The sequence below is a fragment of the Sciurus carolinensis genome, chromosome 2, assembly GCF_902686445.1.
Source record: "Sciurus carolinensis chromosome 2, mSciCar1.2, whole genome shotgun sequence".
Classification (NCBI taxonomy): Eukaryota; Metazoa; Chordata; class Mammalia; order Rodentia; family Sciuridae; genus Sciurus; species Sciurus carolinensis.
Window position 1 is genome coordinate 76,792,836 of NC_062214.1, and position 27,316 is coordinate 76,820,151.

At 37.5% G+C, this 27,316-nt stretch overlaps 1 protein-coding gene across 1 annotated transcript in view; it reads right to left on the reverse strand.

The window, feature by feature from the left end:
* Nucleotides 1-25,429, reverse strand: part of Herc2 (HECT and RLD domain containing E3 ubiquitin protein ligase 2) — a 207,278-nt gene extending 181,849 nt beyond the window's left edge. Inside the window, 4 exon segments of the mRNA XM_047538401.1 lie at nt 4,189-4,326; nt 13,890-14,004; nt 24,608-24,710; nt 25,330-25,429. Coding sequence (XP_047394357.1) covers nt 4,189-4,326; nt 13,890-14,004; nt 24,608-24,679 — 325 coding nt within the window. The 5' untranslated portion in view covers nt 24,680-24,710; nt 25,330-25,429.
* Nucleotides 25,430-27,316: the final 1,887 nt, after the last annotated feature.

Consider the following 27,316-nt stretch of genomic DNA (forward strand, 5'->3'; position numbering starts at 1 on the left):
TCAAAATAAAAACAATATTTCAATAAAATTCCAGTATGCATGACTCATAAAAGTTAATACATTTATGGAACTATTTCAGAGGAGTAAGAAGTAACTAGTCAGAATGTGTGATGAATAAGAGATATTTCCTTAGAAATTCTCTGTACTTCAGTGCAATTTTGAAAAGTCTTCATATTAAGGACTGATTTTTAAGGAGTTAGAAAACAAGCACGAGGAAAAAAAAAAAAAAAAGAAAACAAGCACGAGAATAAAAATAATTCAAAGAATTCTGGTCTTCGAATTAAGCCTAACTCAAAGAATATATATAATTATGGATAAATTGTAAATCAGGTTACATCCCATCAACCCCTTATACCAGCACTGCTCCTAGTGCAGGGATGAGAGTGGGGCTCTCATGGGCTTCTATCACTATGCTTATCAGGCATGAGGTCAACAATCATAGGCCTCAAAGCCTCTGAAAATGACAACTCCCCTACCAATTTCCCTTGGATGTAAGACATCAGTTTTCTGGTTGCCTATCAGCTGAATATGCTCTCCACATGAGAACAGGGATTTTAGAATGCATTAGAGATTCACATCTCACCACTCCCCAGGAAGCCCTGAATGGTGCTTCACTCCCCACCACAGGCCCTAAGGGGCATCAGTATAGCACCAACAGCAAGAGGCCAGGCCTGGAGCCTCAGCATCAAAAGCTCCAATAACTAAGAGCTGATACTTGCCAGTGAAGGACACTCTAAATTTCACACTAGATTCCAGATGGACAAGCAGAAAGATATATAAGTGAGGCAGCACCCCTGCGCTCACAGAACCCTCATCAAATCACCCTCCAGGAAAGGAGCCTGGTCCAGCATCAAGAGGCACCACAGCTGTTGCTACAAATAGCACCTTCACAGAGACAGGCCTTTCAAGTACATGTCCTAAGAGGAACTCCTTCAAGAAATCAGCTTTCCAATTTAGCCTTCCTCAAGCATCACTATGTTTTCCATTTGAAGGGGAGAGGGAAGGGTAGTACTGGGAATTTAACCCATGACACTTTACCACTAAGATATACTTCCCACCTTTCCATTTTTTATTTTGACACAGGGTCTCACTAACTTGCTGAGGCTGGCCTCAAACTTGTGATACTCCTGCCTTAGCCTCCTGAGTCACTGGGATTATAAGCATGTGCCACCATGCCCAGTTAGGATCTGACTTTCTTAACATGTTTCCAAAAACACATCTTTTCTGTTCCATAGGCCCAGTCTATTGCATTGGTAGTTAGACACCAATAAAAAGAAAAAAGAAAAGAAAGATCCTCATCATCAAAAAACAGAACACTGGCCAGGTGTGGTGGTACACTCCTGTAATCCCAGCAACTCAGGAGGCTAAGGTAGGAAGATCGCAATCTCAAAACCAGCCTCAGCAACTTGGCAAAGCCCTAGGTAACTTAGCAAGACCCTGTCTCAAAATAAAAAATAATAAAGGGTTTGGGATGTGGCTCAGTGGTTAAGTAGTCCTGGGTTTAATCCCTGGTACCAAAAAAAAAAAAAAAAGAAAAGAAAACAGAACACTGAAAAAAAAATACCACCTCAATTCCAAGCAACCACTGGGGAGATAGCTCAGTCAGTAGAGTGCTTGCCTTGTAAGCACAAGGCCCTGGGTTCGATCCCCAGCACCACCCCACCCAAAAAAAATTCCAAACAACCACAGTCAGGTTTCCCTCATCAATGTACTGTTCTCAGTAATTAATTCTTACTGTTTCAGATCCTGAGGGCTTTCTGAAAAGTTTAACCTATCCTAAGATCCTCCCATCTCATCCTCCCAAATTGCTGGGATTACAGGCACACACCACAGCGCCCAGCTGTTTTCCACTTTTAAATGACTTTCAGGGTTTTTTTGTCTTTGTTTTTATTTCTTAGGCCATCTGTCTCCCCTCTGCTTGACTGCCAAAATAATAATAATAATAATCCTAAAAGTGCACGCACCCGATAACAAGGGTTTTAAAGTACATGAAGCAAAGCCCGTAGAACTGAAAGAAAAACCCACAATTAACACTAGGAGAAAAAGAAGCTAAGAAGCCAAACTGCTATTCATTTCTCTCTCATCACAATGGAGACACACTAGGAAAAAGAGACAGGTGGCTGGGCCTAATCTCTGTGGAGTATGGAGAAAGACTTCATGTAAATAAACCACACATATTTTCAAAGGGTCCCTAATTTTTAAAGTATTTTTAACATAATGTGAATAGTTAAAACTGCTTTTGGTAACATAACTAAAACCCACAGATTTATGGGACATGGTTCCCTGGAATAGGTTACACACAGTCTATAACTCTCCGGCTATAAAATGGAAATAATGAACACCCTAAACGCTCACCACTGTGTGAGGGGACTACACGCCTCACTGAAACCTCATCTCTCACACTGGGCTAGAGAGCAAGTGTCCAGGGCAAAACAAGATAGACCTGGAAGCTACAGACTGTCCCACATCTCTCCCAGCTCTGCCTATGCAACCTGATTACTTATATCCTTAAAACTAGCAAGTAACTAGGGACTGTGTTAACTCGTGTCAGTCTTATGTGATGACCCAATCATGTATGTTAGTTCAACTCGTCTCCCAGTTAGGTGAAAAACAAGTAGGCGGAAAAGTATTTCAAGCCAAGAACACTTGAACAACACTATCAACTAACTTGACCTCATTAAGATCCACAGAGCAGCAAAGTACACACCGTTTTCAAGTACATAGGAAATATTAAACAGGACAGATTACATCCTGGGCTATAATGCAACTCTCAACAAATTCAAAAGAACTGAAATCACAAAGAATGTTTTCTGACCTCAACAAAATTATCTGTAATCATTAACATGAGGTATTTGAAAATCCCTAAATATTTAGAAATTAAAAAACACACTTCCAAATAATATATGGGTCAAAGAAGAAATTAAAAGTATAGTTAGAAAAAAGGCTTAAGTGAATGAAAAATTTTTACAATTTGCAAATCTGTTGGCTGCAAACACTATTTACAGGGGAATGTATACCTTTGAACACTTATATAGAAAAAACAAAATATCTGAAATTAATGATCTTGAAGCAGACATCTTTTGAAATTAAAAGCAACTTCCCAATATCTGCTCTTACTTCTTCATGCACACTGAGGAGATGTCAAGGAAATTGAGACTGACAGGTTTCTGATTAAGCAGAGCCTAGCTAAATCTACATATCTATATCACCTGCTTTTTTTCCTATGAATTATAACCTCTTCTATGGGACCAGCAGAGAATCAATCTAGCTGCTTCTCCCAAGCTTAACACACTGCAAAAAATTAATTTTTCCTTTTTGCACCATTTTGCCTATTTCTTATGCAGGCAGGTGGCAAAATATAGTCAGCTGTTATCCAGGCAGCCTCACTGGTTTGGCTGCTGGTAATGATACCAGCTTCTACCTTAAGGAACTAGAAGAGATAGAAAAGCAGAAAGAATCTAAAGCAAAAAGAAATAAAGATTAAAGAGACTGATAAAAAGAATGACAGAAAAATAGAAAAAAAAAATGAAACCAACATGCTAAGTGAAATAAACCAAAGAAAAAGGGACAAATATTGTATATGATTCCATTTCCATGAGGTACCTAGAAAAGTCAAATGCACAGAGACAAAAGTAGAATGCTTGGGGGTGAGGCAGTCAGTATTAAATGAAGTTCTAGTTTTGTTAAGATAGAGAATTCAGGGTATGAATGGTGGTGACACTGCACCACACCTGAATGTATTTAATGTCACTGAAGCACACACTTTAAAATGGTTATAATAATCCAGGTGTGGTGGCACATGCTTGTAATCCCAGATACTCAGCACACGGATGCAGTAGGATCACAAGTTCAAGACTAGCCTGGGCAACTTAGTCAGACACTGTCTCAAAATTGAAAAAGGGATGGGGATTTAGCTTAGTGGTAGAGCTCTTGCCCAGCATGCACAAGACCCTGAGTTTGATTTAAAAAAAAAAAAAAAAAAAAATATATATATATATATATATATATATATTTATTTATTTATTTATATAGGTTGAAATGGTAAGTTTTATGACATTTTTATCACAATACAAAAAAATAAAATTTTAGAAAATTTCACTAACAAACAAAAAAGTTCATCTATGGTATTCAGTAAAGGAGTATCAGATCAAGTTTTCCAAAGTACAAAACCTCAGAAGATTATAATACCTGGTTGCTTGCCCCATACCCAGCTCTCCAGGATTGACTTGGCTCTAAATGCAGGTGCAGGAGATTCTTCTTCATCCTTTTTCTCTTTGTCATTTAGATCTTCTTTCTTGGTTCCACTTTGAGTATCAATACCATCATCTGGAGAATTAAAAATTTTTCAATCTGTAATTATTTTTCAAAATGTTTTAGCCACTTGTCAGTCTCTTTGTAATGTTCCCCCAGTAAAGTTGTAACATATAACTGAATATTTGATGATTAAAAAAAGTAAAATACATGAATTATAACTGTAACAGACACAGTGTGATCTATCTAGTAATAAGTGAATAAACTGGTTTCTTTACTGAGGGCCAATATGAAGAAACGAATATATCACTTAAGTTCTCCAAAGCATGTGTCTTCCAAAGTGATATTCCATCAATTTCCTACCAGTTTCCACAACTAAGAAACTTAGTCTTTAATATTTACCTACTTGAATTTCACACTAGTTGCTTTAATCCAGTGATTCCCAACTGCAAGGAAGACAGAATATGGAATGGGAAATGTCCTGCCTGAAATACATACATACTTCTTTATTAACATTCTCCAAAGTGTGATTTGTACTGATTAAGTTGTGTGTATGCATGACAGGTTTTTTCTAAAGTTTCTTTACAGTCATGGAAGTTCACCACTTTAGCTTTATACAAAAGTGCTCTGAATATATTATGTGTAAAATACAGGTTTGTTGAACTTAGGTAAAACTTTAATTTTACAAAAAAACCACTTAAATTTTTTTATTTAAAAATTATTATACAGTAAAATTTATTCCCCTGTGGTGTCCGGTTCAACAAATTTATAAATTCATGTACCCCCCCAACTATAATCAGAACACAGAACAATTTTATCACCCCCAAAATCCCTTGTGTTGTTCCTTTGTAACACTTATTCCTTGACCCCTAAATCCCTGGAAGTCACTGATCTATTCTCCATCAGCATCATGCTCAGCATAGTGTTCAGTATGCATGTCTTTCATTTATATAAACAGGATGTGTGGCTCGTTAGCCCGAGATTGTTCCCTCTACCACTCAGTGCTTGTCCTGAAATAATCCAGTCCTGTGTATGAAGACCAGCCTGAAGTACCATGAAATTGAAGAGAGGAAAACAGATTAAGAATTGCCAAGAATGGAATTTACTGGAGGACTTATTGACGGAAGTATGATCCAGGGCAGCAATAGGACCAGTTGGATCCCCACATTTGGGTTAGCAAAAGGGGTATATAGTGAGGAAAAAAGAAACTTCAACCAGATGTACCTGATTTATTTTAAGATAATTAATGATAGTCAGCTGAGAAAACCTGGAGAGACTCATGTCAGACTTGTAAGAGAGGTCCCCAGAGCTGGGGAGGCAGCATGGCCTGGGTCCAGGAGAGGACCAGGAAACACATCCCCAGGGAAGAAATAACAAGATCCCATTACGCACAGATGAGCATCTACCCTGATTTGAGGAACTACATACCAACTCAAGTCTAGGCCTCTTATTTAACCTAACAAGGAAAGCTTGAGAGCAAAGTACAATTGGGAAGTTTAATATGTAAGATACACTTAAGAGTAGGACATTAAATAGGAAGAAAAAAGAGAGAGAGAGAGAAAGTAGCTAATGGAAACTAAAACAAGCTAACATGTACTATGCTAAGCACCCAGCCCAACAACTGTACATTTCTCACTTACATCTTGACAATTCTGTGAGGAGGGACTTTGTGATCTCCAGTTTATCAACACAGAAACCAAGGCTCAGAGTAGGTGATGGCCAGGAAGAGAACCCACCAGTTAAGAACCCAGGTATTGGTTCTAAATGCTAGACTCTACACTACATGTGGATTCACAAATCACAGCCCAGTTGCCAAATCCAGTCCACAGCATATATGGCTGGAAAGCAAATAAAGAATTTCATATTAGTCAGGAGAAATAATACATATCTATAATTCCAGTGACTCAGGAGGCTGAGGCAGGAGGACTACAAGTTTGAGATCAGCTTCAGCAACTTAGTGAGACCCTGTCTTAAACTAAAATTAAAAACTTTAAAACTTTTTTTAAAATGAAGCACTGGGGATGTAACTCAGAGGTAAAACATTCCTGAGATTACTTCCAAGAAGAATTTTACACTTTTAAAAGATGAAAAAAATCCAAAAAGAAAAAAAAAAAAAAGCATTTCATGACATTTGAACACTATACAGACTTCACCTTCTGGTGTACATAGCTTTATTGATGTGCAACCATACCAACTATTCAATACTGTTGTAGTTGCTTTAGGACTATAACTGCAGGGTCCCCTTACTTATTAAAGGGTCCCTTATTTATGATAGGGACCATATAGTAGACAAAACTTAAAATACATTCATTTTACTGTAATCCTAGTTCCAGGATCTGCCCCTATCCCATACTGTATTAGTCAGTTTTCCATCACTTTGACAAAATATCTGAGATAATCAAATATTATCCCGGTCACTTGGCCCTGTTGCTTTGTGTCTATGGCAGCCCAAGTACCTTATGAAGGCATGTGGCAGAGGAGGGTTGTTCACCTAAAGGTGGTGGGGAAGGAAAGAGAGAGAAAAGAGAGGGACCAGACTCCCAATATCTTCTTCAAGGGCACATGACCAAATGACCTAACTTCCTTCCATTAGGCCCTACTTCCTAAAGGTTCCACCATCTCCCAATAGCACCACTCTAGAGACTAAGCCATCAACACATGGACCTTTAACAGACCTTCAAGATCCAAACTATAGCAGATACCAAAATCCTTGAACATTCAAATCCCTTGTATAAAATAGCATAGTATTTGTCTGTAACCTACACACATCCTTCTGATTACTTTAAATCATCTGTAGATGCCTTATAATACCTAACACAATGTAAATACTATGTAAATAGTTGTTACACTGTATTATTGACAAGAAAAAAAATCTGTGTATATTCAGTATGGACACTAAATTTTTTTCAAATATTTTCCATCTGCAGTTGGTTGAATCCATGGATACAGAACCCCAGATAAGGGGGCCAACTATAGTTACTATCTGGTCCTTTACAGAAAGTCTACCACTCATTCTCTACTCCATGCTATAAATTGTACAAGCAAAAAAAAATTTTTTTTAATTCTTAATTTTAAAATCAGTGCACTGGAACATTGGTCATATAATCTCTTCTTCAGGATGAAAAGCTTCAGCATTCACGAGGAAGCAAAGAAGAAACATCACTAAACATACCTGAGTTTTACTCTCAGGAGCATAAATTATAACACTTCACAAGAGCAAAATCTGGAGGAAGTCCCTGGAGGTCATGAAAACAACAACCAGAATAATCAGCACCAAGCAGCTCAAAGACAGCATACACCTTAGCTTCAGTGTGTGCCTGATCTCCTTTCCACCACTGCAGGGCTCAAAGTTTACAGACAGAAAACAGAACACAAACTGCCCAAATATATAGCAAACTAAGAATTGCTGGAAAGGAGTTATGAGCACTCATGAGGACCTGGATTCAACCCCCAGCAACAACAAGAAAATACTCTGGGGAAAGCCATAGGGGTTGTCTATCCCATAGCCTCAGGTAGTATCCTGAAGGGCCACTGTGGGCAGAAACCAGGGGAAAAGATCCCAGGTGCTCTGCCACCTGGTCTGAGGTCAGACTTAGGACTGGATGACCTCAGGACTTTAAGCCACTTCAGTCCAGTTTTGGTGGGAGGTTTGTACAAACCACCTAAAGCAGTTTCTGTTTAAATCACTGTTTAGAATCAAAGAGGAAGAGGAGCACCAATACTCAATAGAGGGTCTTCAAAGAAGACAAAATAAAGTCAAGCCAGAAACTGAGGATTAGAATCTAAATGTTGCTTTGTTATACTTTTTGCATAGCTCTCCTAACTTCAGTGTACTTCATATCCTAGAATGTTTATTTTTATTTAAAATAAATTGTTTCATATATGGAAAGATACTAAAAACTAGTAACAATACCTCTGAGAAGGAAAAAAAGGCAGGTATCTGGAGAACTGTATTGGAAAGGAACTAATTCTTTACTGAAAACTCTGAAAAATTTTAACATTATAACTTTGAAACGCAATGTAAGTATATTGTAAAAAGTTCAAATTGTAAAAAGGTCTAACACTGAATTAAAAATAGATTATGTGAGCCAACCGTGGTGGTGCACACCTATAATTCCAGTGGCTCTGGAGGTTGGAGTCAGATTTGTGAGCAGTGCATTCTCTCTTGGTGATAAATGATAGTGCATCTTACTACTGAGGTAGCTCAAGCTTGCTGAAACACTCTGCTTACCACCCCCACTCTGCACAGAGCCCAGACCAAAGAGAGCACCCAACTGCCAACCCCAGGGCTTGCATGCCTCATCATTTCACAGTCAACTGCAAGATCAGACACCAAAATACTCACCCAATCTGTTTTGGGGTGGGAAAGACTGTGGTGAAACTTTGAACAAGTTAAAATAACTCCAAGTGATTGAACAGAAACCCCTATAAAACAAGGAGACTTTTGATATCAAGTACCATCACTAGAAGCATTCTTCACTGTGTATGTATATTATCCTATTTGGGGAGGGGATTATTAAAATTATGAAGTCTACTATATTTGGTGGCACTCCTACTCTGGCTAGCTTAAAGAGACTAACGATGACTTTTATACTCTTAAAAAAAAATGGAATCAAGAATCCCCAACAAAGAAATAAGCTTCTATACTATAAATATTGGCCGATCCCTTTTTAATAGAGAGGAGGAAACAACTTAAACCACTAATTCAAAAGAAAGAAGAAACAAGTTCACTAATTCCAAAGCACCTTCTCATACAGAATACAAATTTGCATAATCCAGGAGAACCACTGCATAAAGAGATTAATCTGATAATTCTGGTTAAAGATGGTTTTTTTGTCCCTTTCCTAAAGTGATAATAGTGTGACATATAACATAAGCATATGCCTTATGTTTGTTTTCTCAAGGACAGCAGAGTTAATCTGAATATTTTTAATCTCCTGTACTAATGTACTCATCAGGCAAATTGACATGATTTCCACACAGTGTTTTAAGACTGTGAAAAAATCTAAGATTATAGACTTGCCCTAATTAAATTACAAATTCCGATGAACATTTTTATATCACCAGAAATCATGTTGTTCTGCAGTGTATTAGCATTCAAAGCCAGCCTAAGCAACTTAGTGAGGCCCTAAGCAATTTAGTTGAGACCCTGTCTCAAAAAAATAGAATAAAGGACTGGGGAGATAGCTCAGCTGGTAGAGCGCTTGCCTTGTAAGCACAAGGCCCTGAGTTCGATCCCCAGTACCAAAAAAAAAAAAAAAAAAAAAAAAAAGAATAAAAAGGGTTGGGGATATAGTTCAGTAGTAAAGCTCAATAGTCAATGATGTTCTTTCTTTTTCTTTTTCTCCCCCACCAACTCTCAATGTAACAGACTGAGCCTACAGAATAGAAACCATGATGTACTCCTGAAAATGTGTTAGAGAATCAAATCCCAGGCTTCACCCCAAGCCTACTCAGTCAGAGCCTCCAAAAGTGAAGACATCCACAATGTCTAAAACAAGCCCTCTATTGTATCCTGATGAACCTGGAGTTTGAGAACCCTTGGGCTAAGGCATTAGAATTTAACTCTTAGAGTTCCCACTGTTAGGAGGGTGGGATCCTGGCCACTTTTGCTAATTCATTCCTCCTTGACAGTGTTTTTAAACTGGTGCATACAGTTATCACTCAGAGTGTGCAGGCACCCCTCCTAGGTTGCAAGTACAAGTAGGCACTCAGAGAAATACACTTCCCTCTGTTCTGGCCTAAGCTGCATCTACTGACCCTGCTCACCTCTCCAACCATGGCTAGCTCTCATCCATGCATACCCCACCTGGGTCCCAGTGCCCTCCTCTGATACCACATGCCACTGTTCTTCAAGGCCAGGCTCAGACTGGCTTCCCAACCACAGGAAACACTCCTCCCTCAGAATTCCTCCAGCCCATACTTACTGTAACATTACGGGGGCTGTGCTATCCTATCCTATTACACACATTAGACCTGGAGTTTTTATTTTGCCCTAATAATCATGAGTTATTTTAGGACATGGGTCACAGTTAATGCTTTTTTTTTCCCCTTAACAACCTCCAAATAAAACTATAAAAACAGCAGGAAGTTATCAATCAGTACAAAATATAATATATCCATTAATCTTCCCCTCAAAATCCCAAACTTGTCCCTGGCTTTTAAAACTGAAATATGTTAAATAAGAGTATTGACTACACATAAAAAATGCAAAACAATTACCACAATAATGTATAATATTAAGTCAGAAAAAAAAAGAGTAAGGTTCATGAAACTACAAAAAGCAGTCATGCTATCAATTTACAGTATAATGGAAATAGCAATAAAATTTTTCAAAAGGCCTGGCTTCAACTGCTAGCTCTGTCCTTTGTTATCTGGATGATTCAAACAGCAGCCTCCATTACTGGAAGAGTCAAGGATTAGAAGAAATAATGAGGAAATGCTTTCAAGAAAAGATAAAGCACATCAAGTATCACTATTATTTCTACCATCTGCATAGACTGAAAAGGTTTATTAGAATTAAAACAGTTCAAGACATTTCAATTTTTCACAAAAGGGCGGCCTTAGTATCCCCTAACTTTTTTTTAAACACAATGCTGGGAACTGAACCCAGGGTTTCATGAATGCTGGGCAAGCACTCCACCATCTAGCATCACTTTACCACTGAGCTACATTTTCCAGCCCTTTTTATTTTTTATTTCAAGACAGGGTCTCACTAAGTTGCTTAGGCCATCACTAAATTACTGAGGCTGGTCTCAAACTTGTGATCCTCCTGCCTCAGACTCCCGAGCCTAACTTTCCTTTCTTTAAATCCTATTCCTATGTTCCCTCAAACTACCTTGATTAAAGTATAAGATTAAAAAAATCAAACAGGCATGGTGGCACATACTTATAATCCTAGCAACTCAGGAAGCTCAAGGAGGAAGATCTCAAATTTGAGGCTAGCCTTAGCAACTTAGCAAGACCCTGTCTCGAAATTTAAAAAAAAAGGGGGGGGCGCGGGTGCCAGGGATGTATCTTGGGAGAATGTCCCTGGCTTCAATTCTCAGTACCAATAAATAAATAAGAATAAGAAATATTAGGACTGGGATTGAAGTTCACTGGTAGAGTGCTTTTGCCTAGCATGTGGGAGGCACTGGGTTCCATCCTCAGTACCACATTTAAAAAATGAAGATATTGTATTCATCTAAATATATTTAAAAAAAAAAAAAAGGAAAAGGAAAAGAAACGTCAACTTGATAAAGCAAGACTATAATCAAGCCTTGTTGGGGCTGTCTTTGTGGTTCAAAAGCTTATACCTCTAAGAGCATTTTCACTCATTATCAGTGAGCCCAGGAAATTCTAAATGTGAGTACAAAAGAAATGAAGAAAAACATATCCCAGGGGAAAGTGCCAATTATCAGAAGCCACTATTTTTCCAAAACAAATTAGAAGGAATCAAGAAGCTAGACAATAGTTAGGAACCCACCTTCACCCAAAAGTGGTTGTGGGCAAAAGAAAGTAATCAATCCCTTTAGGAAAATACATACAGCAAACTGAAAGAAAACTGCAAAAAAATGAAAAGGAAACTGTATTAAGGAACTCCTACTCTAATCTGTATTTTCCTCACAATTAGTTATAATACAACTGACTTAAAACATAGTATTAAAATGAAATATAATATGTATCAACCCATCTATAAATAAAGTATTTTCTAATAATAAAAAGTACAAACCATGCCCCACTAAAAACAGAAACTTTTACTGAATGCCAAAATATGTCCCCAAAAAACCCTTTCAGTTAGGATCTACATAAAGAACAATTATACTTTGCTTTCTAACCATGTGATTTTTAAAAGAACAAAGAACAAAAATAAGTTCATCAAATATAATGAACAAAATATATATTCTGGATTTTTCCATATGACTGGCTTTTCTTAGAGCACATTTTAGAACTAGTGTTTCACAGAAAACACTTTGGGAAATACTATTTTAATTTATTAACAAATACTGGAGGGCTGGGAAGAAGCATTAAAGTGTTAAAAATAGAACTACTCATGCATGCAAAAAAAGGGAGTAACATGATGCAGAGAGAAAAAAGTCAGACACAAAAGAGCACACATGACTAAATGATTCCATTTACATCAAGTTCTAGAAGAAGGAAAGCTAATCAATGTAAAGAGAGATCAGACCAGTGTTGTGACTCTGAGCAACAGGGTTAGATAATGAATTAGGAAGGCGAACATGGGAACTTTCTAAGCAGTAATAATGTTGACAAAGGTTTAGGTCACAAGGTTATCTTTGTCAAAACTTGTAAACTTAAAAATACACACATTTCAGCCAGGTGTGGAGGTACATACCTGTAGTCCCAGCTAATCAGGATACAGGCAGATGAATCATAGAAATTCGAGACCAGCCTGGGCAACACAGGGAGACCCACAATCTCACTGTGTATGTATGCACTTCATTATGCATAGATTTTATGTGAAAACAAAAACCAAAACCATACTCAAGTTGACGTGCATGAAGTGTCTAAGGAAGCCAGGCGAGACACATCAATGGATAGACAAGGCTATAAGACCAGGAGCACTATGTTAAACGTGGAGCCAAATACTGGATCTAGGGGATGGATATACGGTCAATTTTCGCATACATTTTTTAATTATTCTGAGTGTAGATAGATATTTTCAAATTTCAGAGGAAACTGAGCTAATTCTGTCAAATGTTGCAATTGAAAATTATCACAATATTTTTTTCATGTATTTTTCTTTTCTGTGTGTGTGTGTGTGTGTGTGTGTGTGGTACTGGGGATTGAACCCAGAGCCTTACACAAGCTAGGCAAGTATTCTAATACTGAGCTACATCCCCAGCTCTTTATTTTCTTTTTTTTTTTTTCCATTTTATTTTTTGAGATAAGTTCTCAATAAGTTGTCAAGGCTGGCCTTGAACTTGTAATTCTCCTGCCTCCTTCCAAGTAGTTGGGATTACAGGTGTGTGCCACCCTACCACACCCAACTTACCTCCTATACTTTCAAATCAACACTAATCCCAATTCATTCCATAAAGAAAAAAATAAATAGTTCCTAAAGTATCAGCTTTATCCATCTTGATGACTTTCAGTAGTGGAGCCAACAAACTCAGCACTAAATCTTACAATGACAAATTTTAGTTAGCCAAGGCAAGATCTGTTTTCAAACTTTAAAAGAGAAAACATTAACAACTTCCTGTAAGTTGCAAACTAGATACCAGAAGGAGCACCACAAATGCAGGGAGGTGGTTTTACAATGTCAAGTACAGTGGCAGACACCTATAATGCCAGGTACTCTGGAGATTAAGGCAGGAAGATCACAAATTCAAGGCCAGCCTGGGTAACTCGGCATGACCCTGCCTCAAAATAAAGTTTAAAAAAGGGATAGGGACATAGCTCAATGATAGAGTGCTTTCCTATCACACATGAGAAAAAAAGAAAGAAAATGCCTTCAATTCATATAAAATAAAATTCAAATAAATCCAAGCAGCTTAAAATATTAACCAACATCTTAATCATCAAGTGAAAAACAAAACTTACAAGAGGTATGCTCAAATGTCCTATGCCTATGTTACAAAAGTTCTATAAAATGCAATTTATAATGGTTTTTACAAAATAAAAAAGGAGCTTACCTTTTCTAGGAGGGAGATCTCCATTCTGGGTTAATTCTGTCCCAGTATAAACAATTTCCCCATCTTTAACCATTTCATTCCACAGACCGCAGAGCCCATCTCTCGAGAATGCAAGCTGGCAATGATAAACAGGAAAACTTTACAGTGTGCTCATACTCACACTGAATGTCTCAAAGAATTATATAGGAAGAAATCTCATTTCCCTTTAATATGTTCAATCTGCCACTAATAAATCAATAACTTATTCAATAATTCACTCAAAAATAAATAACATTTAATGAAAATCATCCAACAAAGAGAATGAAGTGAAAAAAAAAAAAATCACAGTGCATAATGGGTGTATTTACTATGCTAACTTTTGTATAAGATACTACCAGAAAAAAAAAGACATATACACATGTGCATGCTCTGAAAAGGTAAATCAAAAACAAGTAACAGTGATTACCTATGGGAAAACACTAAGGAGACATGAAGGAAGGCAGAGGGGACCAATGAAAGCAAGACTGTGAACAGACCTAGGTGTCTTTACTTCTGAAACATAAAATGTTTCCATCTTCAAAAATTAAAATGACATGATAAAAAAACCAAAACCTACAAATGGTAACAAGCAAATTAACCTATTAAATATCTGAAAGACAAGTACTTCAGGGACTACTGAATTATAAATCATTTGTAGAATATATTCTAAGGGGGGAAAAAGCTTTAAACTTTCTTTGTTGGTCTTATTGATAATCGTAACATTGATATATAATTTTAAAACTACTTTATGTATATTGTATGATAAAGCAATGTTAATATGATAAAACACATTTATGATAAAGTACATTAATGTTATAGGAAACTAAGCTTTTAATTAGAAAAGAAATCAAATCCAAGAAGTTTTTAAAAACTATTTGGATTAGGAATCCCAGCATGTTTTTTTTGTTTTGTTTGTTTGTTTTGTTTTGGTCTTTTCTGGTACCGCAGACTGAACCCAGAGGTGCTTAACCACTGAGTCACATGCCCAGTTCTTTTTACTTTGTATTTTGAGACAAGGTCTCCCTAAATTGCTGAGACTGGCCTTGAACTTGAAATTCTCCTGCCTCAGCCTCCCAAGTCACTGGGATTACAGGTGTGCGCCATCACACCCAGTTTTATTTAATATTATTTGTTTGTTCTGTCTTTGCACCTAGAATCAGAGGCACTCTAAAAGCAATGAATAAAATCAGCACTCAGATATTGTTCTCTAGGCACTATTTGGCACCAAAAGAGAGAAAAGGCCTTAGCAGACAACATAAGCCTGGGGCAGGCATGGAGACTGAAGTAGGAAAATCCCAAGTTCAAGCCCAGTCGCTTTCTCAACATAAAAAATGAAAAAGAGTTGGGGGTATAACTCAGTGGTGGAATGACCCTGGGTTCAATCCCAGTACTGAAAATAAAAAAAAAAAAAAAACTAACAGGGACTTCTGGCCAAATTTTGAACATCAAAATATACACCAAATGTAATGCACAAAAATGAATTAAACTACTTAAGTTCATAGTGATATTCAAAGAAAAAAACTAAAAACAAAAACAACCTGGTTCATCAGCACATATGAGTCAGAAAAGGCTTCCCAGAGCTGGCAACCAGCACAGAGTGGGGAAAGGGAACTTTTGGAACACCAAGAAAAGGTAGCCCTTCTAAAGAAAACTGAAGTCATCTTCTCTAACACAAAAGACATTTTAAATTAAGAGAGTTATCTGTTTACTCTTTTTTTTTTTTTTTTTTCCTTTTTTTTTGGCAGTACTGGAGATGGAACTGGGTCTCACAAATGCTAAGCAAGTGGTCTTCGACTGAGCTATATATACCCTGACTCTGTTCATCTTTTAATGGAAGGTCAGTACTTTTCTTTATATACAAGTCTCCTACTTGCTTCCCTGCATAACTATGGTGGGCACCATCCTTTTAAAGCACCCACTATATCCAGTTGCAGTTTCTTTTAAATGGAGCAAGGATTAAAGGACACTTTGTGTACACTTTGTGTACACGAGGATTAAAGGACACTTTGTGTACAATTTCAGTGAAGAAGTCTTCTGAACTTCCAAAGACTTTTTCTCTAATCCTTTACAGTTCTTTCCCACTTAATCTGTGTAAACCTTGTTTGTTTTGTTTTGTTTGAAGACAGTCTTGTTATGTTGCATAGGCTGACATGGAAAGCTTAACCTCCTGCCTCAGGTTCCCAGAGTACCTGAGATTATAGGCACTCACCACTGTGCCAGGCTGTACAAGTAAATCTTTAGCATTCCAATTTTATCCAAATTATCTGTGGTAAGCAAAAATGGTCCCCAAGATTCTAATCCTCTAGGGTATACACCCACCCTCTGTAAACCCTTCTCCCCAAATGTGCGTGGGACCTGTAAGTAAAATGGGATTGTCACATTTGTGATTAGGCGTTGTTTGTTCTATGACAAGTGAGAGAACTCTGCATTTGTAATTAAGGTTCCAATCCAGCTACTTTCTAGTTAATCAAAAGGAAGATTATCTTGGGGCTATCTTTAAGGGCCTGGAAAAGCAAGGGGGGTGGTTTGAACTGCCTATGGAGGGGGGAAGCCTCTAAGATCCCAGGGCTTCAACCCCCAACTCAAAGAACCCAATTCTTCCAACCAGGACCCTTAGCCCCAGATGAGGGTGCAGCCCAGCTGACCCCTTGGTTGCAGTCTAGTGACATCCAAAGCAGAGGACCAAGCTAAGCAGTAGCCAGACTCCTGATCCATGAAAACTGTCAGACTACAAGTGTATGTTGTGTAAGTGTGTAAGTGTGTTGTTGTAATTGCTATATTTGTGGTTGGGAATTTGTTACACAGCAATAGAAAAACAATTTGGCATTCAATTTAGTTTCTGTAGAAGCAACAGCTTTCTCTCGGCACTCCTATTTTATCTGTTCACATCACTAACAAAATAACTTGGAATCAAAACATAAGACTCTTGATAAGAGTATCAATAGGCAGGAAGAGAGGCAAATCCTTCTTAAAATGTGAACCATGGGAATTCAAGGCCCCTGAGGGAATGGAATGCTAACAGCAGAGTGCCTAAGTGCTGCCACTTAGTCTAGTTTCCACCATAGTGCACACAGGGGCCAACCCTCATAGCTCATGTGTACCATGCTCCAGGAGTTACACACTACCTTCAGACACAAGGGAATCCATGACCTATTCCTTAAATAATAATGCAATGGAAGGAGATAAAGGAGGAAGAAATTAGAAACAAAGAAAATGAACCAGGAGGTTACTCTCAAGAGTCAAATAAGAAATTATGAGAATCTAAGTCAAGACAAAGTATTTACAATTATTTCAGATCAAATGCATCAGATCAGATGTGAAAAGACAAGGAGCAGAGTATGAATGAGAATTAGTTCAGTTTTAACCACCAAGATTTGCACTAATGCTATGGTTTGATTAAGTATCACCCAAAGGTTCATGTGTTAAAAGCTTGGTCCCCAGGATGATATTATTGGAAGAATTAAACTTTTAGGAGGTAGAAACTAGTGGGAGGTCCTTAAGTCACTGGAGACAGCCCTTAAAAGGTATTATGGGACTCCAGCCTCTTCTGTCTTCCCTTTTGCTTCCTAAGTGATGAAGGTGAGTGGTTTTGCTTCACCACATGCTCTTAGCATGCACTGCCTCACCACAGGACCAAAACATTGGAGCCTATCAATCACAGACTAGAACCACCAAAATCATAAGCCAAGATAAACTTCTTTTTTGTAAATATTTTTAGTTATAGATGGACACGATACCTTTATTTTACTGATTTATTTTTATGTGGTACTGAGGATCAAACCCAGGACCTCACAGGTGCTAGGCAAGTGCTCTACCACTGAGCTAAAACTCCAGTCCATAAACTTATTCTTTATAAGTGTATTACCTCAGGTACTTATTTATAACGGAAAGCTAATACAACTAACTACAGAACATAAACATGGAGTATATAAATATAAATCCAGATCTTAACAGAGTGTTCAGAGTTATACACTCAAATCTAGGCGTCACAGCACAGTTTGTAAATGATGGCCTGGAGCAGATACCAATACCCCAAGGAAAAACAGCAGCCCCAACTACACCCTGGAACTGCCCCAGACTGGTTGGGCTCTTCACATCAGTGTTCTGGTATGCAATCTAGGTTAAGAGACAAAGATGTTTAGAAGAATCATTTAAAGAAAAGAAAAAAAAAAAAAAATTTAAAACTTAAGCCAAGGAGGAAGCCAAGTTTACAAAGAAACAAGAATGATTACTACAGCCTATTCTTTCATTACCTAGATTGTGTCAGCAGGGAAGAAGGAAGGGCAAAAGCTATGAGAGGCAACAAGGAATCTTTTTTGGGGAGGTAGAGACCAAACATCTGGAGGGACACTTGCTATAATGACCTGCTAGGAACTAATGAGACCCCAAAATGGAAACGAGGTGCAGACTCAAGTAAGTGCCAATTCAAATAATAGTAAGGACATCACGCCATGCAGATATAGTCCTAAGAAGAGTACTGCCTTACTGTGAATAAATTAGCCCAAATAAAGGCTGTGTGGACCAGCCCTAATAAACCTTAGGATCAACATTTTTGTTTTTTTTTTTGTTTTTAGAATCAAGCTTTGAAAAGATCAAATTGATCTCAAGAAACACACATGCATGCCAAAATAAAAACAAAACTCTTAAAAAATGAAACAGGGTCAAAAGGTTGAGGCGGGAGGACTGTAAGTCCAAAGCCACTGATAGAGCACCCCAGGTTCAATCCCCAGTGCCCAAAAAATAAAAAAGTCCAGCATTCGATCAAATATTAGCAGGCACATAAACATAGAGTAACTGATCAATACAAATGATAGGATCAATCAGAAGAAATTGGGCAAGGTGGCACACACCTATATTTCCAACTACTCAGGAGGCTTGAAAGCAGGAGGATCACAAGTTCAAGCCCAACTGGGGTAACTTAACAAAACCTTATCTCAAAATTTTAAAAATACAAAAAGGGCTAGGGGGTGCCTCTCAGTGATAAGAGCACTTGCCTAGCATGCATGAGATGCTGGATCCGATCCCCAGTACCACAAAAAAAGTGAAATTAAGAAAACACAGCAGAAAGAGATCCAGAGGTGATAGAATTAACATTTAACGATCTTTCAGTGAAAAAGGATGTTTAAAAGGACCCAACTGGAGCCTCCACAAATAAAAAAATACTAGTGTGAAAATTACAATAGATGGGATTAACAGCAGACACTATGAAACAGTTATACCATAATCTACAATGTCTACGCATATTGCTATTCCATTGTTCTCACCCTTGGAACACTCATTATAGTTTAGGTTTTACTCAAAACTGTGGGTTTAATGACCAGCCCTAGTCCTGTGTAGATCTACAGTCATTCAGTTGTCTAAAGAACTTTGGATCTATAGTCATTCAGTTGTCTAAAGAACTTGATTCCTCAAAATTAGCTCATGAAAACAATACTTCCTGCATTACTATTCGCTGATAAATCTGTGTTCTCTCCCTGAAAAGTCAGTTTTGCTGATACATAAAATTCTTGGTTCACATTTTCTTTTCTTGATTGCCTTAAACATGTTACCCAGTTTTCTTCTACATAAAGCTCTGTTGTCAAAGTCTAACTGTTGTCAAAGTGTGATGATAAACTCTTTTTTTTTCTTTTATAACTATTATTAGCCTTTTCCCAAAACCAAAGCTAAAAGTTAGTTTTTCTCTAAAATAAAAAAAAAAAAAAAGACCAAGCTGGAAACAGTGGTATATGCCAGTAATCCTAGATATTCCAGAGGCTGAAGCAAGTTCAAAGACAGTCTCAGCAACTTCATGAAACCCTATCTCAAAAAATAAAATGAGTTGGGGATATAGCCCAGTGGTAAAATGCTTCTGGGTTAAATCTCTAGTACCATAAAAAAAAAAAAAAAAAAAAAAAAAAAAGGACTAACATTTACACTTACAAAATCCTGCTAAGACTGACCCAAAATACAGGAAAGATAAAAAATAACTATAATTGTGAATAAAAATGAGCAATGCTCTCTATTCCACAGATATGAAAGTCATCATAAGTCATTATAATCTTTTTACCTTAATTAAAATGAAAATTAATGTGTTTAATTCCTGACATAACTGTGATATTTCAATAGTTAAATAAAATGACAGATATAACAACTACAATTAACATTCTAAAAAAAAAAAAATCTATTTATTCCCACCTTAAGAAATAAAACAAGGCTGGGGATATAGCTCAGTTGGTTGAGTGCTGGCCTCACAAGCACAAGGCCCTGGGTTCAAATCCCCAGTACTGCAAAAAAAAAAAAAAAGAAAGAAAACAGAGGACTGGGGATATAGCTCAGCTGGTAGAGTGCTTGCCTTGCAAGCAGAAGGCCCTGGGTTCAATTCCCCAGCACCACAAAAAAAAAAATGAAGAAAGAAAACACAGACTATGCATGCATACTAACAAAAAAAAAAAAAAAAAAAAAAACACTAATTTAAGCACAATGATGGAAATTATAAAGGAAAAGTATAATATATATGTGGGTGTGTGTGTGTATATATATATACGAGAAGAGTGTTTGTTAGAGAACTATTAATTATCCATAAGAGAACACCTAAAATTATATAATTCTATATTGGAAAACATCAAGTTACTCTATTCTGTGAAGTCGGTTAGAGTATTTTAATCAACCTTGTGATTAAAGTTACACAAAACTATACAACGCTCTCCTTTCATCCCTATTTTATTTCTCTATCAAAGCAAACTTTGGTGCAGAAATGGCTCCAGTTGGACACACATAAGAATGACTGAAAAGCACTGTAAGGCATTCTGACTTTTAGGTTTGTTCCTTAAATTGAATCAGCAGTCAAACTTTCATTTGAAGATGTTTTTAATATCAGTACAGGGATATCTAAATTAACAATGCTCCATAATTCTTTGAATTAACCTGATAGAATGCCATACCTTATACATGAATACCAAACCCTCTTTCTATCATAGAATTTTGTACACAAAATTTTTTCTACAGAGGCTGCTATACTTGGATATGACAGGTAAAGAGCACCTTTTAAAATCTAATTCTAAAAAGGTTAATTAAGCTACCTACATTTATCACATTCTTTTATTTCTGTGTCATCAATTGATTAGTTGAAATCCTAAGAATTTACCAAAACATTCATACTTACACTTTTCAATATACTGATATTTCTAAGCATAAAATGACAATATTTACATTCAACAGATCTAATTTTTAAAGTTTACTTTTATGTTTAATCCTTTAAAATTGATGACTAGAAAAAGAGACAAATAAATGTTTAACCCTGATGTTCTCAAAACCTTAAGGACGACATGCTGAGTGAACAAAGCTAATCTCAAAAGGCTACATACCATACAATCTTGAAATAACAAAAATTATAGAAATAGAGAACAGATCAGTAGTTGCCAGGGGTTAGAGACTGTAACAAATGGAGAGTGGGTATGGCTAGAGGTCATTTTGGTGATCAGTTTTATATCTAACTCTACTGGTGAATACATGACTAGACACATGAGACACAATGGCACAGAACTATGCACACAAGTTGTACCAATATCAATATCCTGGTTTTGATATTATACCACAGTTATAAGATGCAGCCAATCAGGGAGTCTGGATAAAGAGTACACAGTGACCTTTCTATTTTCTTTGCAACCTCCTTTGAGTCTATTATTATTTCAAAATAAAAAGTTTAAAAAAAAATGCTTCATGCATATCTAATTTCAAGTGCCACTTCAAAGAACCCAAAAATAGAACTGTAGGAAATTCATCTGAGTGCAGCTTATGCAAGAAAGAGCAGGATAACTCCTATTCTAGACCCATGCTCAAAGACACATCCTTAGCCTCACATCAAGATTGGCAAATAAATACACAAATGTTTTAAGAATAAAAAACTTTTAAAGCATCATTTACTAACTTTGATAGTTCCTTTGTTAAACTGATTTTTGGTTCACTGAAAAACTACCAATCACATCAAATAAAAGGGTTTTTATTGTGTAAATGAAATAGTGATGTAGCTAACATCTCTTAGCTGGGTGATTTACTGCCTTTTCAAGAGAGTAGTGAAAGAAAACATAGTGATTCAAATGACTCCACACAACAATCTGAAAAAAGTGTTGAAAATTAAACAGCATTATATTTATGTAAAAGTCAGAAAGATGCCTGGCATATAACAGGCACTCCATTAAAAGCTACAAGTTGGGCTGGGGAGATAGCTCAGTTGGTAGAGTGCTTGCCTTGCAAGCACGAGACCCTAGGTTTGATCCCCAGCACCGCAAAAAAAAAAAAAAAAAAAGCTACTAGCTGCAGGGTACCAGGCCTGATTCATCTTAACACCTATGATCAAGAACAGTATACTTTATAATACACATGTGTTAAAAGTCTTCACACTCCAAAACCTTTCTTTTTTCTTTTTCTTTTTTTTTTTTTTTTTTTTGCGGTGCTGGGGATCGAACCCAGGGCCTTACCGACTGAGCTATCTCCCCAGCCCTCCAAAACCTTTCTATCCTAAAAATTACTAAAATTTTCAAGGGCATTTCAAATAAAAATAGCTTGTAGAAAACAGTTTTACTAAATCCTATGAAACATCTTTCTACACATATATGTCTCTCCCATGTATTATTCATTAACCAGGTGTCAATTCTGCTTCTAATACAAAAGCCCTAAGTAAGAAATTAGATGCTTCTCTCTCCAGGTGGGAGAGCCATCCCCAACAAGATAAAGGTAAAGTCTGTCAGCACAAGAACTGAATCCACAATGTGTGTCTACAAGGACCCAAAGAGAGAAAATGTTTAATTCCTTATGGTAAGACAACAGCATTGATTCCTCACATTTAATAAGCAATGCTGAAGCCAGGCACAGTGGGGCACACCTGGAATCCAAGTTATTTGGGAGGTTGAGACAGGAAGATCACAAGTTCGAGGGCAGCCTGGGCAACTTAGTGAGACTGTCTCAAAATAAATAAAAGGGGCTGGGGATGCAGCTCAGTGGGAGAGCACCACTAGGTTCATCCTCAGGACCCCCAAAAATAAACAAGCAATGCTGGAGAAACTGTATAAAATATAGGTCAGTCATCACTTTTTTCATGGTATTTAAGTACCTGCGATACCCATAATACATTTTCCTCTATTCAAACCTAATCTCTTCATTTTTCCTAGGAGGCATTATGGAAGACTTCTTTTGTTGCAGGAGAAGGGGAACATGGTAGTACTGGGGACTGATCCCAGGGCCTCAAGTCCCGGAATCAAACTTGTGATTTTCCTGTTTTAGCCTCCCCAGTAGCTGGGGTTACAGGTGTGTGCCACCACGCCTAACTTGGAAGACTTTTGAATAATACTCAAAATGTCTAGGAAGGGGCAAGAAAAATGTATCACACTGAATAAATCAAAAGAAAAATAACAAGCACTCTAAGACATAAATAATGCCTCATTTTATGTATATCTGCCTGGTCATAGGCTCTTAATTAATCATTAAACTGGTTTTAGATCAAGATGCTAAAACTCAAATTTAGTAGTTTATTGATTACTAATAAAATAAAACTTCATTAGGTAAGGCTCTGTACATCAACAAGTTTATTAAAATACATAACCACAAATATTAAAAAAACTTAAAAAGAGTCTGCCTAAATTTAAAGATTTCAGTAATAAATTATCTTTCACTTTGCCCACCCAGTTAAAAAAAGACATTGACTAATAATTAAAAGGAAATGTTTAAACAAAAACAAATCAAAATACTAACAACTACTATATCAATTCTTGACCCAATTTCTTGTGCTTATTCTTATCTAACATTACACCATTAATAACAATCCCATCATCCACAATGCCTGGCTTTCATATCAACTGGCACTCAACATCTGCTTAAGGGGGGGAAAATCAGGTAGAGGCAATAACACCTCAATACTAATATCTGTGAGCAACTACTGCTTCAGACTATGATTCCCAATGAATAGTCATAAATAGATTACTGAATATTTAAAATGGTTAACCTCAGAGAGGCAAAAAAAAAAAAACATAAATACAACAAAATATTTCTGATGCTTCTTTTTGCTGGTGAAATGGAGTTCCAAAAGTAGTGTTTCAAAACCATTCACAAATGAGACTAGTTTATTAGGAGTAAAGAATCATTCACAGAAATATTACTGTTAATATTTGATAATTTCCTGACAAGTTTATAATTATTTTATTAAATCAAACATTAGACTCTAAAGTCAACATCATTTCCTTATGTTCCTAATGTGAAAATCTGAGCACTCCTCTTAATAAGATCAGTCATAAATATAAAACAAACAATTCAACTGAATTAACTCTTGTCTCTCAAGAAACACAAACACAAGTTCCCATAAAATGTGAGAGGTTCTACAAGTCATAAAAAGCTACATGCCATTTCATTGTTCCCCCACATAATTAACAGAACATCTCAAAAACTATCAGTAACAAAAGAGCAGTCACCAAGACTTTGTGGTCAAGAGTGATGCAGACAGAAAATAAGAAAAATTTCTGCATCACTAGATCTCAAGTTTCTTGCACTTACAAAGAACTATAATTAAAATGCTGCCACTTGCTTTCTACAAACCAGCAGTAAACATTTACATTTTAAGCTACAGAAAATAAACTGCTTCTCTAATATGGCAAGAACTTACATCCTCTTACTTAACAGAAACTGAAATAGAATCAGGAACACACCAAGGAAAAAGGCACGTCAAACCTCACCTGTATATCTGTTTTCAACCATTTGGAGTCAAGTCGAGCCTGGGCAGCCAAACAGAAAGACTCAGAAGGCATCTTTCCTCCAGTTTCCTCCCAGTTATCAGACCTGCAAATAAAAAAGGAACGTTGAAGACCTAAAGCTTTTTAAAATTTTACGAAGACCCTCCAACAAGGTTTAATGCTGCAGAGAGAAAAATGGCAAAAGGGGAGAGGAGAAGAGTGGGGGGAAGGGAGTGAGGCAAGGGGAGTGAGGTAGGGAGGAGATACGTGGGAATGATGGAGAGGAGTGAGGAGAAAGGAAAAGCCTACTTTCAACATGGGTAGGATTCTCTGGGTTTTTGTAATACGTTGGCGAGACCTTGAGAATGGACGGTCATAAGAGACCAAAGCACAATGTCATCCCCCTTCCCTTAATCCAAAAGATATACACGCAAACACAACAGAAGCCCATCATTTCAACGACAAATGACACTAGCATGCATCTGTCGATTTACCACCAGACCAGCGCGTGGTGCGTGAAACAAACTAAACAAAAGTCACATCTGCAGAAAAATCCATAACATCACTTAGAAATGAAAAGACAGCCGAGACCGCACCGCAGGCGGTTCGCGCAGGCCCAGGTCCCAGCTGCCGCGCCAACGCCCGCCACCCGGGCTCGGCCGCCCTTCCGCCCCTGGACGGCCCCGCCCCGCCGCCGGCCATCCTCGCGCCCCGGACAGCAGGACCTGACTCGCTGCAGCCAGGGAGCCTAGCCCCGCCGGCGTGCGGGAACAGCCTTCAAGCCGCTGCTGGCCCCGGCCGGCTCTCGCTATCCCAGCGCCTCTCGCGGCCCGAGGGGCGGGCTGACGCGAGACTGGCCCAGCAGACAGCCAATCGTAGTGAGTCAACTCCGGAATACAGCCAATGGGGAAGAGGAGCCCCTTCGCTGCTCCTCCCAACTCTCCAGGTTCCAGCAATCCCCCTCATCTTCCTTCTGGGAAGGGGGGCTCTCACCCTCTGCGGCCAGGGCCAACCGCAGGTGCCGGGAGGCGGGATTTCCGCCCCACGCACGCACGCTCGCACACGATCGGGTCTCGGACTTTACTCAGTGTTAGGGAGGTCCTGGGAGTCTCGGAGACTTCGAACCGAGCTAGAGCTGGGCACGTCCTGGCGAGATCTCCACTTCTGAGGGTACACCTGGTGAGAGCAGCTCTACCCTTCAATAGATTTCTCCTGTCCTTGGACCACTAACAATTGAAAATCTGTAATCCCAGTGACTGGGAGGCTGAGGCAGAAGGATCTCAAATTGGAGGGCAACCTCAGCAAAGTAGCAAGACCCTAACTCAAAATATAAAGAACTGGGGATGTAACTGAATTATACAGCACCCCTGGGTTCGCTCCCCAATATAAAAAAATAAATTGAAGTCACACTGTCCGATTGTAATGGAAGTAAGCAATCAATACGAAGACAGGACAACCTCTAAACATTTGGAAATTAAGCACTACACATCTAAATAATCCATGGATTAAAGAAGAAAACGCAAAGGACATAGAAAATATATTAATTGAACAAAAATTAGAATACAGGGTCTCCCGGTGTAACTTAGCAGTAGAGCTGCTTGTTTAGATGTGCCAAAAAAATAAAGAATACAGTCATCAAAATTATTTTAAAATAAAAAAAAGGAAAGGTCTAAAGTCAGTAGTCCAAGTTTCCATTTTAAAATACTAGGAAAAGAAGCACAAAATACACTCATACATCTAAAGCAAACAGGAGGGAATAATAGAAGAACAAAAATGAAAAGAAATTGAAAACAAAAACTACAGAAAAATAATACTAATAGCTGAACCTTTGAAAAGATCAAAAGAAGTTGATAATCTCTAATAAGACTGAAAAATAAGAAAAAAACCACAAATTACTTATATAATAAATGCAAGGAAAGATATCACTAAAGACCCCACCAACTTCAAAAATATAGTGAGGCAATACTAGAAACAATTCTATGTACATAAGTTTGACAAATTATATGAAATGGAATAATTCCTTAAAAGCACATACTACCAAAACACTCAAAAAGAAATACATAAGCTGAATTAGCCTATATTGGATTCCCCATTAAGAACCTTCCATGGGTGGGAGGGGTGGGGGGGAAGGGAAAAAATAACAGAATGAATCAAACAACATTACCCTATGTAAATTTATGATTACACAACACAAATGGTGTGCCTTTACACCATGTACAAACAGAGAAACAACATGATGTATCCCATTTGTTTACAGTAAAAAAAAAAAAAAAAAAAGAACCTTCCAAACAGGGATGGTGGTGTAGTTCAATGTGAGAGCACTTGCCTTGCATGTGCAAGGTCCTAGGTTTGATATTCCCTATGGTAAAAGGAAAAAAACAATCCAAAAAAGAAAATCTCCAGGCCAGATTGTTTGATAGATTCTGGCTCTACCAAGTATTTAATAAAGAAACAACAACTCTATAAAAACTCCTCTGGAAAATTGAAAATGACTACATTTTCATTCTATAAGCACATTATTACCCCAGTAACAAAACCAGAAAGATTAAAACAGAAGTTTAGACCCTTCTAATCCTCATGAACTTAAGTGCAAAACTTGCTAGCCAACTTTGAGCAAATGGATTCTAACAACCTACAGAAAGGATAATTCATCACAACTAATTGGGGTTTATCCCAAGAAGTCAAGGTGGGTTTACCGTTCAAAGTTAAGGA